At 39.8% G+C, this 20,581-nt stretch overlaps 1 protein-coding gene across 2 annotated transcripts; it reads right to left on the minus strand.

The window, feature by feature from the left end:
• Nucleotides 1-1,099: 1,099 nt before the first annotated feature.
• On the minus strand, nt 1,100-20,096 carry LOC124857117 (transmembrane protein 88). Of its 2 annotated transcripts, XR_007035509.1 has the most exons (4): nt 19,920-20,096; nt 18,766-19,060; nt 11,380-11,657; nt 1,100-1,510 (listed from the first exon to the last, which is right to left on the minus strand). XR_007035509.1 is itself a non-coding variant. In XM_047348240.1 (3 exons), the coding sequence occupies exons 2-3, from the start codon at nt 19,057-19,059 to the stop codon at nt 11,430-11,432; spliced, it is 522 nt and encodes a 173-aa protein (XP_047204196.1). In that variant the 5' UTR covers nt 19,060; nt 19,920-20,096; the 3' UTR covers nt 9,524-11,429. The 2 variants fall into 2 exon arrangements, 1 of the variants encoding a protein (XP_047204196.1); XM_047348240.1 differs by lacking the exon at nt 1,100-1,510 and having other exon boundaries at nt 9,524-11,657.
• Nucleotides 20,097-20,581: the final 485 nt, after the last annotated feature.

Here is a 20,581-nt window from a genome sequence, read left to right on the forward strand (position 1 = left end):
ATCAATAGCGCCCCCTAGGACACTTCAAGGGCTATATCTCCCTCATTCATCATCGGATGCACTTGAAATGTAGTATACATGATCGTGAGTTAATGATGGACATGTTCACACAGTCAACTGATGACAGCATTTTAGCCCCGCCCACAAACAAACAAGTGAGTGCAACTTCCTTTAGGAATGTCCCATTTACTCCAAACTGATTATGGTTGATCTTTGTCAGCCCCCAAACACCTCTATTACATTACATTGACATTTGGATCAATAGCACCCCCTCGGACACTTCAAGGGCTTTATCTCCCTCATACATCATCGGATCCACTTGAAATATAATATAATTCATCATGGATTAATAGTGAACATGTTAACAAAAAGTCAGTGCGTGAGCTAAAGTGATCTCATCAAATAACAGCCAAGTGAGTGCAGCTTCCTTCGGGAAGGTTGGATTTCACCCACATTTTGAATGCTCTCCGCTGAAGAAGAACCCTGCATGACTCAAGATGGTATGAAAGGTTGCTCACTGTTTTTTCTTACTCGCTACAAAAACTTTATTTTTCTGTCTTTAACATAGAATGCCAGATTTTAAACAAACTTACCGTTAATGGTCCATGTTGGGTGCCTTACAATATTATTTCATTATATGGTTGGATCAAAAAACCACAAACCCCAGGCCATAGGAAGACTGATGTTTCAATGTTTTAGGTCCTTTAAGAAGTCTCACAACTTAAAAATACTGCCTCATTACACAAAATACAGGTCCTTCACACAGTTCTCTTCAAATCGCACAGATGATACTTTTAAGTCTTTCACTCACCTTTCACATGTGAATGTCCTTTCAAACTTTGTCATACATAATTTGGCTTAACTCTGTCCTTGTTCTTTTCACTTGCTTTCAATGTTAATTGATTTTACTTGTAAAGCTGTGCTTTAAACTCATAAATAACAGAATTACTACTTTCAAATACTCTTTGATCAATACATATCATGATCATGAAGTCTACTGATAACTTTTGCCAGGATCCAATTTTTATGCAATGTGTAAAATTCTAATAAAAGTGTATTTATTTACATAACACTAATTCACAACATATGTACTGTCAGGTTACTTTATTCCAATTATAAACATTGAAGTCAAGTACAAAAATTACACTTCATCATACATACATTACATCCCACAATGAGGTCAAGTTCAGTTTATTATTGTACTTCTTTACATGTTTTCGATGTAAAGGAAACAGCAGCTTGCATCGAATCATTTACTTGCAGTGTTCACTCTTCTTGGATGAGCATGTAGCAAATGGATGGTTGATGGCAGTCTCCTTGACTTGGCAGTCATCCCTCATACTGAGCAAGCATGTAGTTGCAGTAGAAAGGATAAACTCCTCTTTAGCATGAAAAAAAACATCTAGTGCAACCAGTAACAGCCTCCCTGAGAGGCCATCTGACATGACTGACTGGGGGTTTGAGAAGACAGTACACATAAAAGAACACAGAAGCACTGATCCAGGAGTACCTTCAACAGAAACAAAAATTACACAGGTTAAAAAGGTGTTCATAGCAATTACAATATTTTAAGCGTTGTCATTTCTTTTATAATATTGCAAATTTCATTAGGCCCGAGCAGGAAAACTGCAAGGGCCTATTGTAATCGCTCGAATTCTTATTATTATTCCGGGGACTTTTGGCGGGCCAAACCGTAAGTCGTACAGATCTGAAAATAAATGACTTCTCGCCATAAAACATTAAATTGATATAGCTCCTACAAGGAAAGTCACAGACAAATGAAACCTTCTAGGATTGATCTGCCTCTAGGCCTCAACAATATTCACTGATCAGATGGTGACATCATCGAACACCCGCCCCCTGAGAACAGGAAGTGCCATGTTTTCCTTTAGAGAGTCAATTTTTGATGTTCTTCACCTAATCAATGTGAAAATGTCCCAAGTAACAGATAACATGATGGTCTTAGACAGTCGCCAGGACTGACTGCTTTAGCTGGAGAGTGTGGCTATGATGGCGTGGCGAATTCTGATGTCACGCCACGGCCATACGTTTGCCTCTAAATTACACATGCATGGTCCGATTCACTCCAAACTAAATATGCTTGATCTTTGTCATCCCCCAAACAGCTCTATTGGATTACATTTAAATTTGGATCAATAGCGCCCCCTAGGACACTTCAAGGGCTATATCTCCCTCACACATCATCGGATCCACTTGAAATGTAGTATACATGATCATGAGTTAATGATTGACATTTTGACACAGTCAATTGATGATGTCGTTTTAGCCCCACCCACAAACAAACAAGTGAGTGCAGCTTCCATCTGGAAGGTCAGATTTACTCGAAATTTTGAATGCTTTTTGCCAGACTGAAACTCTGCATGACCGAAGATTATATGACATGTTGCTCAAAGTGCCACCTACTGGCGACGTGTTGAAGTGACGCGGTGTCATCGTATGTAGGAGGCGATGCCAGGCTCCTGCGGTCGCTCAACAGCCCGAGTTGCGCTGAGGGGTGCGAGGGCCTTCAAAGCTGCTTGCAGGTTTCTAGTTATTTTTGTAATTTTAAGTACAGCTTTTGATCTCATTTTAACATTTACATCATGTATGTGCTTTACCATTATCATTTTTATTATTTAGTTTAATTTCTTTAGAGCAGCTCAAGACCCCACTCTTGTTGATTTGTGAACCCAATTTTGACTTAATTATTGTTCAGAATAAGCAATTTTTCTTTCGCCCCATTAATCTAGAGTTTAACTTGGAAAACATTTCCTTTAAGCTCCCTATGATGCATGTTTTCATGGTGGATTACATGATAGTGAGCTGGTCAGGTCCTGCTGCAGCAAAGCATCCCTAGATTATGATACTTCCACCTCCATGCTTCACAGTTGGTATGAAATTATTTTCCTGCAATGCTGTATTTGATTTGTACCTAACATATCTGACATGGTAGCAGGTATTTTTCTGACCCACATGCAGAAACCAAGTCGGGACTCAGAATGAACGTAAAAAGGAGTATTTTATCCTAAATAAACTACAATGGTCAATGTTGCAGGGCTTCGGCAGTCGGGTTCAGCTGGATCTGGTGAGTATGGTTTAGTTGGGGTAAGAGGAGCAATAGCGTGGTTTTGCCCAAAATGTTGGTCATTAATGGGGATCTTACTGTGGTAAGATGAGAAGATGGAGAGGATAAAATTTGAGGGGAAGGTGGATCTTGGCGGTGGCAAGAGGTAAGATAAGTAGTCTTCAGAGTATATGGAAGGAGCAAGGCTGAAGAAGATCTTTTGTATTCCAGGCGGAGAGCGTCTGAGAGCGGGCAGGCAGAGAACAAAGAAAACAAAGGTGCAGCTTGAAGACAACCATGGATGTTGGTTTTTTGGAGACTTCTTTTAGCATCTTGCGGTCTGCTTCTCAGGTGATTTCGCTTTGCCTTCTAAACCATGGCATGTTGGCAGTTGTTTTGAATTATCTTCCCTTTAAGACTATTTTCCACCCAGCAGAATGGCAGATTTCTTCAAATTCTGTATAATGCTAATATAACATTATCTCTTAATACATTTATGAATACATTTATGTGTAACCTCAATTGTTTTATCCTATATCTAATTAAGATTAGAATTGCCGAATTTATTTTAAGGATTTTTTTGTTTTGTTTTAAAAACTACATCGCTTTGATCTGATTTGATTCATACATTAACCCCATTTCCTCATGTCAGACTGTGCGGAGAATATCGAAATGTGCATACATACATTGGATGTTAAAGCAGGACAAAATGTTCTTATTATAGGTACCAGCTTGAACTACATAACTTTGTTTTCTGTGCTTCATTTAAAAATTTTCATGTCATGACTGTGAAGCCTTATGTTTGTTTGTATGTTTATTAAGACATTTGTTAAATAGGGACTTTGAGGTTATCCTTGTAAACATCAGAAATAATTGCCTGTAATTATGAGGGCTATTGTTCAAATATACACTTCGGAACCAAAACAGTAACAACCTACTGTAACCTAACATGTCTCACATGTGGACAAAACATTGTGATAATTATTTAAAGTAGTACTGAAACTTGATTGTCTGTTGTTTTTTTTGGAGCAAGTTTTGGAAATATATAACTGTCTTTCAGCAGGCAACAGAAAGAGCAATTTTACAAAGCTGAACTATTATCATTCTTCCTGCAATTAACTGTAACTTGTTTCTTAGAAAAGACTTTTGTTCTGTTTGCTGCAGAAGTCCGATGAATGAAATAGACCCAGTTCATCGTTGTGCAACATATTTTTTTTCCTCTCAGAGTTATAAATTATACATAATCACTTTTCTCTCTAATAATTGTCATTATCAGAACATGAAAAAAACCTATTGTAATAGAGATGATTCAGTATACGTCTATGTGAAATTATAGCAATGATAATGAGGTTGTAATTTTCCCCGGAAGCCATAAAATATCCACATTCTCTGCAACAATGGTCCCTTTGAAACTCTGAACTGATGCTTAAACTAGTTCAGCAGACACCAAAAACACCATCTAACAAAAACCCTCCTTAACAACTTCTTAGTCTGTGGCTCACAGTGTTCTTTACTTTTAGGCCACCATAACTTTGTATTTGATTTAAGATACAGTGCCTTGCGAAAGTACTCGGCCCCCTTGAACTTTTCAACCTCTTGCCACATTTCAGGCTTCAAACATAAAGATATAAAATTAAACTTTTTTGTGAAGAATCAACAACAAGTGGGACACAATCGTGAAGTGGAATGAAATTTATTGGATGTGTCAAACTTGTTTAACAAATAAAAAACTGAAAAGTGGGGTGTGCAATATTATTCGGCCCCCTTGCGTTAATACTTTGTAGCGCCACCCTTTGCTGCAATTACAGCTGCAAGTCGCTTGGGGTTTGTCTCTATCAGTTTTCACATCAAGAGACTGAAATTCTTGCCCATTCTTCCTTGCAAAACAGCTGGAGCTCAATGAAGTTGGATGGAGAGCGTTCGTGAACAGCAGTCTTCAGCTCTTTCCAAAGATTCTTGATTGGATTCAGGTCTGGATTTGACTTGGCCATTCCAACACCTGGATACGTTTATTTGTGAATCATTCCATTGTAGATTTGGTTTTATGTTTTGGATCATTGTCTTGTTGGAAGATAAATCTCCGTCCCAGTCTCAGGTCTCTTGCAGACTCCAACAGGTTTTCTTCCAGAATGGTCCTGTATTTGGCCCCATCCATCTTCCCATCAATTTTGACCATCTTCCCTGTCCCCGCTGATGAAAAGCAGGCCCAAACCATGATGCTGCCACCACCATGTTTGACAGTGGGGATGGTGTGTTCAGGGTGATGAGCTGTGTTGCTTTTACGCTAACATATAGTTTGCATTGTGGCCAAACAGTTTGATTTTGGATTCATCTGACCAGAGCACCTTCTTCCACATGTTTGGTGTGTCTCCCAGGTGGCTTGTGGCAAACTTTAAACGAGACTTTTTATGGATATCTTTGAGAAATGACTTTCTTCTTGCCACTCTTCTATAAAGGACAGATTTGTGCAGTGTACAACTGATTGTTGTTGTATGGACAGACTCTCCCACCTCAGCTGTAGATCTATGCAGTTCATCCAGAGTGATCATGGGCCTCTTGGCTGCATCTCTGATCAGTCTTCTCCTTGTTCGAGATGAAAGTTTGGAAGGACGGCCTGGTCTTGGTAGATTTGCAGTGGTCTGATACTCCTTCCATTTCAATATGATTGCTTGCACAGTGCTCCTTGGGATGTTTAAAGCTTGGGAAATCTTTTTGTATCCAAATCCAGCTTTAAACTTCTCCACAACAGTATCTCAGACCTGCCTGGTGTGTTCCTTGGTCTTCATGATGCTCTCTGCGCTTTGAACAGAACCCTGAGACTATCACAGAGCAGGTGCATTTATACAGAGACTTGATTACACACAGGTGGATTCTATTTATCATTATCAGTCATTTGGGACAACATTGGATCATTCAGAGATCCTCACTGAACTTCTGGAGTGAGTTTGCTGCACTGAAAGTAAAGGGGTCGAATAATATTGCACGCCCCACTTTTCAGTTTTTTATTTGTTAAAAAAGTTTGACACATCCAATAAATTTCATTCCACTTCATGATTGTGTCCCACTTGTTGTTGATTCTTCACAAAAAAAAATTATTTTATATCTTTATGTTTGAAGCCTGAAATGTGGCAAGAGGTTGAAAAGTTCAAGGGGGCCGAGTACTTTCGCAAGGCACTGTATAAAGAGTGCAATGGTTGTTAGCATGATCCTCGAAGAAAGGGAGTACTCGTACTCGTCTTCTTCCGCTTTATCCAGGACCGGGTCGCGGGGGCAGCAGACTCAGCAGAGACACCCAGACGTCCCTCTCTCTAGAAACCTCCTGGGCCTTCCCCTGGGCCTCCTCCCGGTGGGACGTGCCTGGACAACCTCCTGAGGAAAGCATCAGGTATAGATGCCGGAGCAACCTCAACTGGCTCCTCTCGATGTGGAGGAGCAGCGGCTCTACTTCGAGCCCCTCCCAGATGGCAGAGCTCCTCACCCTATCTCTAAGGGAGTGCTCGGCCACCCTATGGAGGAAGCTCATTTCAGTTGCTTGTATCCGGGATCTCGTTCTTTCGGTTATGACCCAAAGTTCATGGCCATAGGTGAAGGTAGGAACGTAGACCGACCGGTAAATCAAGAGCTTCGCTTTTCGGCTCAGCTCTCTCTTCACCTCAACAGTCTGGCACAGCGCCCCCATTACTGCGGCAGAAAAATTATTGTGAAACTCATTTTCTTTATTTGGTAAGTAATTAACTTTTATTATTGACTTCAATTAGAAAGCTTCTTTTAATTTCACTTCCTACTTAAAGGAACATTTAACTTTACATTTGTCAATAAATACGTGAAATAACTATGGCTAAAACCACCTGTCTTTGTAGTTTTGGCAACAGAATGTTAAAACTGATTATCCCACATACAGGTCCTTCTCAAAATATTAGCAATTTGTGATAAAGTTCATTATTTTCCATAATGTAATGATGAAAATTTAACATTCATATATTTTAGATTCATTGCACACTAACTGAAATATTTCAGGTCTTTTATTGTCTTAATACGGATGATTTTGGCATACAGCTCATGAAAACCCAAAATTCCTATCTCACAAAATTAGCATATTTCATCCGACCAATAAAAGAAAAGTGTTTTTAATACAGAAAACGTCAACCTTCAAATAATCATGTACAGTTATGCACTCAATACTTGGTCGGGAATCCTTTTGCAGAAATGACTGCTTCAATGCGGCGTGGCATGGAGGCAATCAGCCTGTGGCACTGCTGAGGTCTTATGGAGGCCCAGGATGCTTCGATAGCGGCCTTTAGCTCATCCAGAGTGTTGGGTCTTGAGTCTCTCAACGTTCTCTTCACAATATCCCACAGATTCTCTATGGGGTTCAGGTCAGGAGAGTTGGCAGGCCAATTGAGCACAGTGATAACATGGTCAGTAAACCATTTACCAGTGGTTTTGGCACCATGAGCAGGTGCCAGGTCGTGCTGAAAAATGAAATCTTCATCTCCATAAAGCTTTTCAGCAGATGGAAGCATGAAGTGCTCCAAAATCTCCTGATAGCTAGCTGCATTGACCCTGCCCTTGATAAAACACAGTGGACCAACACCAGCAGCTGACACGGCACCCCAGACCATCACTGACTGTGGGTACTTGACACTGGACTTCTGGCATTTTGGCATTTCCTTCTCCCCAGTCTTCCTCCAGACTCTGGCACCTTGATTTCCGAATGATATGCAGAATTTGCTTTCATCCGAAAAAAGTACTTTGGACCACTGAGCAACAGTCCAGTGCTGCTTCTCTGTAGCCCAGGTCAGGCGCTTCTGCCGCTGTTTCTGGTTCAAAAGTGGCTTGACCTGGGGAATGCGGCACCTGTACCTCATTTCCTGCACACGCCTGTGCACGGTGGCTCTGGATGTTTCTACTCCAGACTTAGTCCACTGCTTCCGCAGGTCCCCCAAGGTCTGGAATCGGCCCTTCTCCACAATCTTCCTCAGGGTCCGGTCACCTCTTCTCGTTGTGCAGCGTTTTCTGCCACACTTTTTTCTTCCCACAGACTTCCCACTGAGGTGCCTTGATACAGCACTCTGGGAACAGCCTATTCGTTCAGAAATTTCTTTCTGTGTCTTACCCTCTTGCTTGAGGGTGTCAATAGTGGCCTTCTGGACAGCAGTCAGGTCGGCAGTCTTACCTATGATTGGGGTTTTGAGTGATGAACCAGGCTGGGAGTTTTAAAGGCCTCAGGAATCTTTTGCAGGTGTTTAGAGTTAACTTGTTGATTCAGATGATTAGGTTCATAGCTCGTTTAGAGACCCTTTTAATGATATGCTAATTTTGTGAGATATGAATTTTGGGTTTTCATGAGCTGTATGCTAAAATCATCCGTATTAAGACAATAAAAGACCTGAAATATTTCAGTTAGTGTGCAATGAATCTAAAATATATGAATGTTAAATTTTCATCATGACATTATGGAAAACAATGAACTTTATCACAATATGCTAATATTTTGAGAAGGACCTGTATTTGTCATCTTTGTTAACATTTTGCATTTGCTGAAGGAAGCAAATATCAATATTTACCCTCTCTTCATAAGGGATTTAAAGTGGATTCTGCTGGTACTTTCTCCGAGTCACTTCAAATGCCTTAAAGATAGTCAGAAAACTCAGCAACAATATAATTTCTGGCCTTGGTCCTTGAATGTAATAAGTGCACAATATGTCATGTAATTCGTATATAAGAACAATGTTGTTCTTACTTGTGTAGGAGCTGCTGCTTTAAACATGTAAACAATCCTGTCTTTTAATAAATCACACAATGATTAAACATGTTCTGAGGTTTCATAATATAGACAGTATTCATTGTGTAATTTATCAGACACCAGTGCAAAAAATGTATTTTAGTGAATGGATTGAGCACCATGTCCTAAAGGTAGTTTAGCTTTGCCCTAGCATAAAGAACCAAAAGTTTCCTGGAACTCTGTTAAGGTACCTTCAGCTAAACATTATTTTTTTCTGCTACATATACTGTTATTATGTAGAAAAGAAAATTCAAAATACAGTACGTTGGACTGCTCTGAAGTGAGATGAATTATTTAAAATCATTGTGAAAGCTTCAAAGGGTGAGAAACATAGCTTTGATTTAGTTGTTTTTTTAATTTGAGACGTTTGTGTAACTCAGTGCCTTGCAAAAGTATAAAAATTTTAAAAAAGACAGTATGCAAAAAAGGCTGTCATATTGGGGACACACCAAAGTGTTTTTGTCAGATGAGAACCAAAATGAAATCTACTTGCCTTTGTGAAAAAACTAACTATAAACGTCCCCCTGTGAAGCATAGCGGTGGCAGCATCATGCTGTGGGGAATCTTTTCTTCAGCTGTAACAGGTAAGCAGCTTAAAAGTGTTCGGGAGAGGGAATGGAATGAGATGGTTTGTTGAGGAGTTCAAGACAAGGTCAGGCAGGAGAAAGGCAGTCTCATATTTATATTAATGATTTATTGAAAGATCTGACACAAACATGGAAGGAGCAAAAGAGGAACTGCAGAAAACTCTAGTGAGGACAACAAATAGGCAGAACAATGAACTGTAGTTTAGGAAACCAGAAGACAGGAAAACCAGAGGATCTGGCGTAAAATTTAGGAAACTAACAGGCTTATGGCTGCTGGGGATGAAATCAGTGTAACCGGAACCAGGTGAGTCTGAATAACAGAAGGCACTGCAGCTGTGAACTGGAGAGCTGAGGCAAAATCATGAATGAACTCAGTAAAGAATACATAGGGGACAAGGTAAGAAACACAGAACCAGGAAAGAGTAACTTAAATCAGAATCTAATGACATAAAGAACAGAACACAACCAGGACAATAACCAAGCAAGAAAAAAACAGGAAGAAAACAAACCTTAGTAAAGGTCAATGCAAGTGGCTGTCCACTGTCGCTACGTGCTCATCTAGGAGTGAATGCTACAAGTCACTGACTCGATGCTATCTGCTGGGTTCCCTTAGAAAGAAAAACGTTTTAACCAATTTGAATAATAAACTGAATCTGACTGCACTGTTTGATAGCTTGGATCAATTGGAGTGTATGTACCTGACTTGAAATCTGTTTAATTTGATGGAATTGACTTTTTACAGTTCTTTAAGACGACATGTTGCCGTAAATTGAATTAAAAGAATAAATCAAAAAACACAACACAGATGAAACAACCAAGCTTCAATGGAATAGCTTTGATGAAAGCATAGCCATGTATTAGAATGGCCTAGTCAAAGTCAAAATCTTAATGTAATCTAATCTGTTGCAAGACAAATTGATGTTTACAGACACTTTCCATTTAATCTGACTGAGCTTGAGCTATTTAGCAAAGAAAAGTAAGCAGTTGTGCAAAGCTGGTAGAAACATACAGTAAAAGATCTGCAGCTGTTCATGCCACTAAAGGTGGTTCCACAAAGTCCTCAGTCAGGGGGGCTTAATACAAATCTACACCACGCTATTCAGATTTTAATTTGCAAAACTATTTTGAAAACCATGTATCATTTTCCTTCCACTCAACAATTATACACTTCTTTGCGTTGGTCTATCACATAAAATCCCAATTAAAATTTTACTTCACTGTGAAAGTCTGACATTAGAACACCTTGACAAATTCAGGCCAAAAAGAGAGATCTGCACAGGTCAGGGTAACAAGAAATGATCAAACAAAAACTCATTTTCATTTATCAGGTATTTACTTATATGTTTATGTCTAAATCTTCTTTTGAGTGCTTTTTATACATTTTATTTGTTCTTTGTTTTAGAAATAGGACTAAATTACATCATCTGGATACAGGCTTTGGTAGCGATTTCTTTTAAAAGACATATGGAGAATAGGAACTGATGCAGCAAAAGCAAATATATTTAAGAGATGAACATGCAACCATTAAAAAAAATCAGCTTTGGCTAGCAGATTTTTTTTTGGCTTGTAATCAACGTATTGACAGACTATTTTAATTTTATAGCGGGGTTTTCCAACCCCAGCCATTAATTTACCTTTGAATACAGCTCATTTTAGTTACAATGCCCAATTCATTTATAAAGCACATTTAAAAACACCCAAAGTTTGCTTTATACTGCTAAATAATATAAACATGAAAATTAATAGAAATAAAAGAAAAACAGTTGTATAAAAAGACATAATATTCAAAAGGATGTTGTAACAACTGAAACTTAGTGAAGACAATCAAACTAATTGCACATTTAGAGAAAAAACTATCCAAAGGCTGACTTTTCTAATCACTGTTGTAGTGTTTACACTGGAGATTGAATACTTTATTGTGTCCTCCGGATCATTCTTTTTACCTTTCTACTCCTCACTCTCCACACACCATACGAATCCTGATCCCCTCCTCTCACACCCAGGCGTGGACGTTTCCCACCCAGTCCAGCAGCCTCCCTCTATACCGAGCCCTGGAGATCGGCTGAATGAAAAGAAGGAGCCGAAACTTTCTCAGGAGCCCGCAGAAAACTGCCGCCGCCACCACTACGAGGGGCGACATCATGACAAAGCCCAGAATGATGAGGGCGGAGCAGCTGTTGTCATCGAGGTAGCGGCAGATAGCTGAGGGGGCGTCAAGGACCTAGAAGGACAAACACAGACAGGGGAATAAGAGGAGTCCTGAACACCTTGGGGAAAAATATGGAATTAGTTTTTTCCCACTGAAAGTGAAATCAGTGGGTGGACGTTGGTGCAGAGGTGGGTCGGTGTGAGTTTTCCCCTCAGACAGGTGCATCCTCAGTCTGTGCTGTCAGCAGGCATTAATGCAGAGAATGAATACAGTGAGGGCAACCTGCAACCTCTCTCCTTCTGGTGGCTGATAGATATATCAACTTGAGCAAATCAGAGATTAGTGACTGATCTCCAGTTTTATTCATGCTTTGACCTGTTGATTCTAATTCCCACCTTTTCTGCGTCTCTTTAAAAACTACAATTAATTGTGTTCTATCAGGCTTGGATTAAACCACACCCTGGAATGAAATCTGTTTTGCTTGCCTGCTGGTAAATTAGAGCAGAAACTGGAGGAGGTCCAAGAAAGAAAAAAAAGAGAGGAAAGCAAGGAATGAATAAGGGAAAAAGGTCTAGAGGTAACTGGTAGACTGATATTTTGCATGATTTGACATCAGCACTGACATAATCATACCTGTCAAAGCTACACAGGCAGTCATAGAAATCAGCCTAATGCTTGATAACTTCCTTTTGTGAGTTATTTTTTTCTAAAACCTCAAGTAAATGCACCTTGGCAAACACCTGTGTCTTTCATTCACTGTTCCCTGAAATGCACTCTGTGCTTTCGGTAACCACATTCTCCACCTGTCTGAGCTCAGCTGCCGTTGCCCCCAAATCACAGAGCTTTGTCTTCAAATGACTCCGTCTTGTCAACAGAACAAAAAGGCTGCAGTCTGGTGGGGTCTGGAAATGTTTGCTTTAGTTTAAACTGACATTCCTCTCTTTCTCAATAATAAATACAGTGACCCGCAAAGTATTCATTTCCCCCAAATCTTTCCTTAGTATGAACAAACGTCAAAGTATTCAATTGGCATTTTTTTGTGATACGCCAACACAGACTCACTCATAATTGGGAAGTAGAAGAATAAGGATACTGGTTTTGTATTAAAGTCCCCTTCAATCTGATGCCCCAAGATAAATACAGTTCAAATTCGTTCAGGTGTCACCAAATTAGTAAATCTACCTGTGTCTACCTGAGCGTATGTTAATCTCAGCAGAAATCCAGATGTTCTGAAAAGGCCTCAGAGGTTCATTAGAGAGCATCAATGAACAAACAGCATCATGGAGACCAAGAACCCAGCAGACAGAGGGGATAAAGCTGTTGAAAGGTTCAAAGCAGGTTTAGGTTATAAAACAATGTGCCAAGCTTTGAACATCTCACAGAACGTTGTTGTTGGACCATTTGTTTGCTACTATCAGTGTCGATTACTCTAAGACTGCAAGGGAAGCTCAGCTTCCCCTAAAATGTCAAACAATAAGTGATCAAATATATACTGTTGTGTTTACATGTCATTGACTAAATATGCGCTACAACGCGTTCAACTTTTGTTCAGAATCAGCTTCTTATCACTGGTAACGTCGCGGCTTTCCTCTCACTCATTCCCACAGCTTCACAGTGCTTTAAACAGTGAGTTCAATAGCGAGCAAAAATGCTGGGCTTTGTCCCGCCCATCGGACGTTCAGCGCCTCTGGGGATCTATGGGACAGCCTCGGCTGCAGCAAAACGAGACAAGTCATTGGATAAATGCTGGGCTTTGTCCCGCCCATCAGACGTTCAGCGTCTCTAAGGGTCTATGGGGCAGTGGGTTGGCCTCAGCTCGACCAGACGCTCAGCTTCTGCATGATGATTGGATGATCTGTCTGAGGCTGAATCCCTTTTTGATTGACAGCGAAATGAGCGAATCAGCGATCTTGAAATTGAGCTTCCCTTCCTTGAAAGACCAGCATCCGCCACTGGCTACTATATACCCCAGTATGGTCTGCTACCACAACTCCCAGCAGGAATTGCAGCTGATAGGAAGGGACGTCGAAGCTCTGATGTCACAGTGGGCAATATAAGGAATATGAGGCCTCTCCCCCTTGCTTTTCCCCGCTGGAAACCGAGACCGGTTACCACGCAACGGAGGCACGCATCCTTCAGGAAAAGAAACTCACACATGGGTTTTCATTAATTCTCCCCACTGACCAGAAACTCATGAGATTCAATGAATTAAGCTTATAGGGATAGGAAGACTTGTAAGTTTTACTTTACTGATCGAAGACATGAATTTAACACGTGACCAAAAACCCACGGAGGTTTCAAGGAGACGAAATTTTCATCCTTGTTGACGGTCCGTCATATTTTTCCCCTTTTGCCAAAGGAGGCCAAAGTACGAAGACCGACCGTTTTCCTTTGAGTTTGTTACGGATGCGTAACTACTCCCCCCCCTCTCTCCCTCTGCTCCAGAGAAGATAACACCAAGTAGTCCCATTTTGTTTTATTTCTATTAGAAATAGCTTGGGCAGGATAGAGTAGGATTTTAGGGCGATTTAGAATCGCCACTTATAGTCCAATGTGTTCTAAGTTGTATGTGCATGCAATGTCTTATTGAAACTTTGATTGCTGTTGGACTCTGAAGCCGCCGCGCTTTGAAGCTGTGCGGGTCTTACTGTGTTTGAACACCTGAGCGCAGACTCAGGTGAACTTAATGTTGGACTGCTAGAACCTCGTGGTGAAAACTCACTATTCCTTTGTTTTCACTCTTCATGTTTTTCCACTGGTTGCCGCCTAAAGGTTTTATGACCCTTTGTGTTTCACTGAGCTCCAACGTTGGGGGTTTTATGACTGCAGCCTGGTGGACGCCGCTCCCAAAGCTTTGCTCAGTACCATATTTTTTATTGTTTTGCCATAACTGCTGGTTTGACTTTCATAAACACTCAATGTTGTTTTATCTTGTTTAGTTAGTTATTTTACCCCTTTTGTGTAGAATTTTTTTCATGCGTGATTAGGTGAAGTTTATTGAATCAGAATAGCGAGGTGTATCAGGGCTGTTGATTTAATAAATATTCACGTAGATAAAGAGAAAGCGTTTGTGTTTATTTTGAGCAAGAGTGATTTGTGTGTCAAAATAAGGTCAAAGTTCCCCCACCTTCAGTGAAGCGGTTGATTAGACAGTGACATCCAGTAATAGTTATCAATTATTACTGAGAATTTACTAATTGTAATTATCAAGGGCTTTGAGCCATAATTACAACACCAGAGGACATCTCTGATTTCGATTTGTAAGTAATGATTTTTGGTTAAGAAACATAATCTTTTTCAAATTATGATTTTAAATTATAATTCTTGATAAATATTAAAACTTCAAAACATTCAAACTCCATGCAGAAAGACTTAGAGGCTGGGATTTGAAACGAGGACCTTCTTGTTGCAAGGCAAAAGTGCTATCAAAATTAGATTTTACTGAAGGTTTGACGAAGTCTTTTTTCTGATTTAATTGGTGTACATTTCTAAAATTCATGGAAAATATGTATATGTGTAAATATGTTAGAAAACACTAAAGATATAGGCTGGGGCAGAAAGGCTAAAATAAACCGTTTTTATTATTTAAGTTCCTTAGCAAGGTGTAATTCTCTACACTTGCCATGATTTAATAAAAAAAAAACTGTGACAGAAGTTGAAAGTTCAGACATTTTCAGCAGGACATATTCTTGCTTCAACTTTCATTGCTGAAATTTGGTTCATGCAGCAGATGAAGAGAGAGTGGGAATAATGTAAACCTACTCCAGTGGAGTAGGACACAATGCTTTAATTTAGTGCTTGTCCACCATATTCTGTACCAGCAGTATTGTATTTATGTTTTTTTTTATTTATCAAAACTAGTAAAATATTCAGTTAACCAATAGAATATTTAATTTCCCCAGCAGGCATGAAGCTTTTTAATTTTTAGGCAACATTGATGTCACAAATATTGTTGTTAATTATGATCACTTTAAACTTTCTTATTGGTTTGTGCTCATTTCTCTCTACCTAGTGAGTTCTCCAGCATTTTTACCGGTTCTTCTCTAAAACAGAAATCTAAAGGTTGATTCAAAGTGAAGATTTGATGTGGTCTGATTCTTCTGTCAGATAACCACTGGATTCAAAAACCTTTTTCTGCTGTGCCAGTTAGACTTCCTAACAGCACTGGCCACAAATAACCTGGATTACTATATTATGTTTTGTTGTGGCACTGCATTTGTTTTGATGTAAAAAAAAACTCTTTTGTGTGCCTGGTGTTCAAAGTAAGAATTTCACCATATGAAAGAATGTGCAAGTGACAATAAACACTTTTGACTTTTGACCTTGACTGTATCTACAGGGGTTGGACAATGAAACTGAAACACCTGTCATTTTAGTGTGGGAGGTTTCATGGCTAAATTGGACCAGCCTGGTAGCCAGTCTTCATTGATTGAACATTGCACCAGTAAGAGCAGAGTGTGAAGGTTCAATTAGCAGGGTAAGAGCACAGTTTTGCTCCAAATATTGAAATGCACACAACATTATGGGTGACATACCAGAGTTCAAAAGAGGACAAATTGTTGGTGCACGTCTTGCTGGCGCATCTGTGACCAAGACAGCAAGTCTTTGTGATGTATCAAGAGCCACGGTATCCAGGGTAATGTCAGCATACCACCAAGAAGGACGAACCACATCCAACAGGATTAACTGTGGACGCAAGAGGAAGCGGTCTGAAAGGGATGTTCGGGTGCTAACCTGGATTGTATCCAAAAAACATAAAACCACGGCTGCCCAAATCACGGCAGAATTAAATGTGCACCTCAACTCTCCTGTTTCCACCAGAACTGTCCGTCGGGAGCTCCACAGGATCAATATACACGGCTGGGCTGCTATAGCCAAACCTTTGGTCACTCATTCCAATGCCAAACCTCGATTTCAATGGTGCAAGGAGCGCAAATCTTGGGCTGTGGACAATGTGAAACATGTATTGTTCTCTGATGAGTCCACCTTTACTGTTTTCTCCACATCTGGGAGAGTTACGGTGTGGAGAAGCCCCAAAGAAGCGTACCACCCAGACTGTTGCATGCCCAGAGTGAAGCATGGGGGTGGATCAGTGATGGTTTGGGCTGCCATATCATGGCATTCCCTTGGCCCAATACTTGTGCTAGATGGGCGCGTCACTGCCAAGGACCACCGAACCATTCTTGAGGACCATGTGCATCCAATGGTTCAAACATTGTATCCTGAAGGCGGCGCCGTGTATCAGGATGACAATGCACCAATACACAGAGCAAGACTGGTGAAAGATTGGTTTGATGAACATGAAAGTGAAGTTGAACATCTCCTATGGCCTGCACAGTCACCAGATCTAAATATTATTGAGCCACTTTGGGATGTTTTGGAGGAGCGAGTCAGGAAACGTTTTCCTCCACCAGTATCACGTAGTGACCTGGCCACTATCCTGCAAGAAGAATGGCTTAAAATCCCTCTGACCACTGTGCAGGACTTGTATATGTCATTCACAAGATGAATTGACGCTGTATTGGCCGCAAAAGGAGGCCCTACACCATACTAAAAAATTATTGTGGTCTAAAACCAGGTGTTTCAGTTTCATTGTCCAACCCCTGTAATTCTATACTTGTCTTCCACCCTCTAGTGGAACATATAGGTATTACAGGTGGAGTGTGCCCGTTTTATTCAAGAGTCGAAGATGGCGACGGCGACACACACCTTCTAATAAATACAGTTTTCATGGCACAAAGAGTCAATTTTTAGAAAGGTTACGTTTATTTAAATGTAATAAAACGGACATTAAACACATGATAAATAAATACATGACTAGATGTTTTATAGAAAGCCTGTGGTGAAAGTGTGTATCAATTGTGATACTACAGGTATTTGTGTATATTTGATGGTTTAGTCCGTTGTTTATTTTTTGTAAATTCTGTAATTGAACTTGTAATATATTGATAAAAAAATAACAATGGCAACATATTTATGACTTAATTTAGCCTTGATTATTCTAAAACAAATTCTTCGCATTTTTGCTTAGAATTTGACACTCATGTTTATTTTAAACAGTCAATACATAATTGATCAGTGAAACAATGACCAGATTTAGATAGCAGAAAGTAAAATTTTGGAAATTTTTAGGAATTATTTCTTTTTTGGGTTTTTTATCGGACAGTATAGGGAAACCAGAATAGCTAGAGGAAACGGGCACAACATGCATGCTGCTCACAGGTCCTGCCCAGGTTTACCACCATGCAGCTGTACTACATTCAGCTGGATTAGAATTTCATTGAACACAATGAAAGACTTGTTAACATTAAGATACGATTAACGTTAATATTAAACATTAGAGTGGATGGAAACAAGGCGTTTTCCAGGATGTAACTTATCAGGTTTTGTGTTGTATACCTAAAGGACTATGATGCAGGGTTTCTATGCCCTCTGGAGAACTCTAATGAAATCAGGTATTTTCCAGGATATTTTTCTGGATAAGTATGGAAAACGAAAACAAGAATGTACAAAATTAATTGTATTTCTACACTTTATTCCTAATGTCATTGTCTAATTCATCCATCCATCCATCCATCATATTGCGTATTGAAAACCTGCCTATTGTACAAATATCTGTCATAAATTCATGTTGAACTTTAATGTTTATTATTCTAAAATGAGCATAAAGAACTGAGAACTCTGGGGTTTTTACATGAATATGTGTAGGAACCATACTGGGGTTATTGGCAGTATGTATATTATGTGAAGTATTTTCCATCGTTGCAGCACAATGTATTTACCTCAGCAAGGACAGCATATTTGATTTGCATAATCACAAATTACTCTCTGCCTCTACTTCACTGTTACATTTCCTACAATATTGGGAGAGGGATAACTTCTTTAGAAAACACTTCGTCACATTTCTCCAAGGAAATGCTGAACATTTAACATGTTTGCAGATAACCCAGCTTTCCAAATGAAATGATGGATCTAAAATCCTTTTAAATGCAATCTTATAAATATCATCCAGATATCGATGGAGAGGTTTTATGAGCCTTAGCAAACTGAATTGGCTAAGATGGGAACCAACATGTAAGCATGGTTTTCATTTGGCCTTTCCTCTTCCACAAAGAACAAAACTATAAATTAAGAAATTATTATCTGTTAGGCTGAAACTGCTCAGCAGCAGAAGACTCACCCTGGAGTGGCAAAGGAAACCGGCAAACAATAGCAGGGCTGCAGGTAGTAGCACCACAGAGAAGACCATTGCCAGCAGCAAAGCACTGACTGAGACTACGCACAGGTTCCAGGCGATGAGAACCGCCCCGCAGGCCACAAAGCCACACATGCCCCTGCGGCTGCCCCATGCACTGCCATCACTGTGGGCCACGGGTGGGGGCAGCATCTTCACCGCATCCCCGACCCAGAACTCCTCCTCCTTCTCCTCCTCAGCTGATCCTTCATCATCCAGGTCCACATCAACACCACACATACTGGGAGACAAAGCAATCTGGTTTAGATTTAATACCGCTTACACCACAAATTATTTGGGATTTTGTGATAGACCAACACAAAATAATGTTTAATTGTGAGGCAGAATGTAAATAATGCATGCTTTTTTTCAGTTTTTACAATACAAGACAATCCAGGAAGAAAGCCAGTTAGAGGATGTGGAGGAGCTTTACCCTCCAACTGAACATCAACCCCAAACATTCAGCCAGAGGAATAATGGAAATGTTTAGATCAGAGCATATCCATGTCCTAGACTGGTCTAGTCAAAGTCCAGAGCGGTTGCCAGACTTGAAAATTGCTGTTTACATGTGTCCTCAATCCAGTCTGATTGTGCTTAAGCTATTTAACAAAACAAACAGACACATATTTCATTCTCTATATGTGCAAAGCTGGTAGAGACATATCCTAAAAGACTTGTAGTTGTAACTGCAGTCAAAGGTGGTTCTACAAAGTCTTAACTCAGGGAGGCTCAATGCAAATCACTATTTTGTTTGTCTTATAGTTATTGTCTACTTTTTGTTGCTCTATCACAGAATCCATCCAACAACAAAAAAAAAAAGCTGAAAAAACATTAAATAAGTTAAAACGGTATGAATACTTTTGTCATAGCTGCTTTATTTTGACATTATTAAAATTGGTAAACTATTCCAAAAAACAATATTTTTGGTGATTCCTTCACCTTATACCTTGTCCCAGCTTACATATTTCATCAACATATTTCTGTAGTTTTACTATGATATAAATCATCAGCCCTAAATGAGAATCCCATCGTTCTGCTCAGGCACAAACAGTAAAATTTATATACGATCAGACGCTTAAATAAAGAATGATGTCGCTCACCTCGATGAGTAAATCTCGCTGATATCTGTGTTTGTTGAGTCTCTCCTCCACTGATCGTCGCTGACCTTTATCCTCTTAATTATGACCAAGCAAATGTTTCTGGCTCGGCTTTGAACAAACTGCAGCACCAGCGACTTGAACCCTGCACTGCTGGAGCGACGCTGCTGTCTGCTCAGATCCGCCGCGCGTCCCCGGGAGCGACGCTTCAGAGCGCGCACACGAACACGCGCCTCCGTGTTCAGCCTTTATATGTATAAAAGTAATATTTATTTTGACGTTAGGATTTAATCGCACAGTTTTGGGGATTTTTTAACTACTGTGTGGAAATCAGTGGGAAACACAGAACACGATAAAGACTTGTGGCCTGCGAATGATTTGTCTAAAAGACTGCTCGAAAGTTGGAGGTCTTTCCTAAACATTGACTGCAGCTTGTGCATGTTGTAAGGATTTATTTGATCAGAAATCAGTCATGAAACACTAACTTGTTGACTTACAGAAAAACAAGTGGCAATTTGATTTTTGCTTTCAAATCAGAAATATTATATTAAAATTTAAACCGTTTTTTCTATAGTTAAAGATGAATGAGCAGACATTTAAGTGTGGGTTGATTTTCTTTTAATGTTTAAAAAATAAAAACAAAATCACCAGCAAAAAAACGCTAA

The sequence above is a fragment of the Girardinichthys multiradiatus genome, chromosome 20 (assembly GCF_021462225.1).
Source record: "Girardinichthys multiradiatus isolate DD_20200921_A chromosome 20, DD_fGirMul_XY1, whole genome shotgun sequence".
Taxonomy (NCBI): domain Eukaryota; kingdom Metazoa; phylum Chordata; class Actinopteri; order Cyprinodontiformes; family Goodeidae; genus Girardinichthys; species Girardinichthys multiradiatus.

Bases quoted from the DNA above. Each gene is read 5' to 3' on its own strand.
- LOC124857117 (XM_047348240.1), bottom strand. From the start codon at position 19,059: ATGTGTGGTGTTGATGTGGACCTGGATGATGAAGGATCAGCTGAGGAG. The intron at 11,658-18,765 runs GTGAGTCTTCTG...TTGTCCTTCTAG, and splicing joins GTTTCCTTTGCCACTCCAGG to GTCCTTGACGCCCCCTCAGC.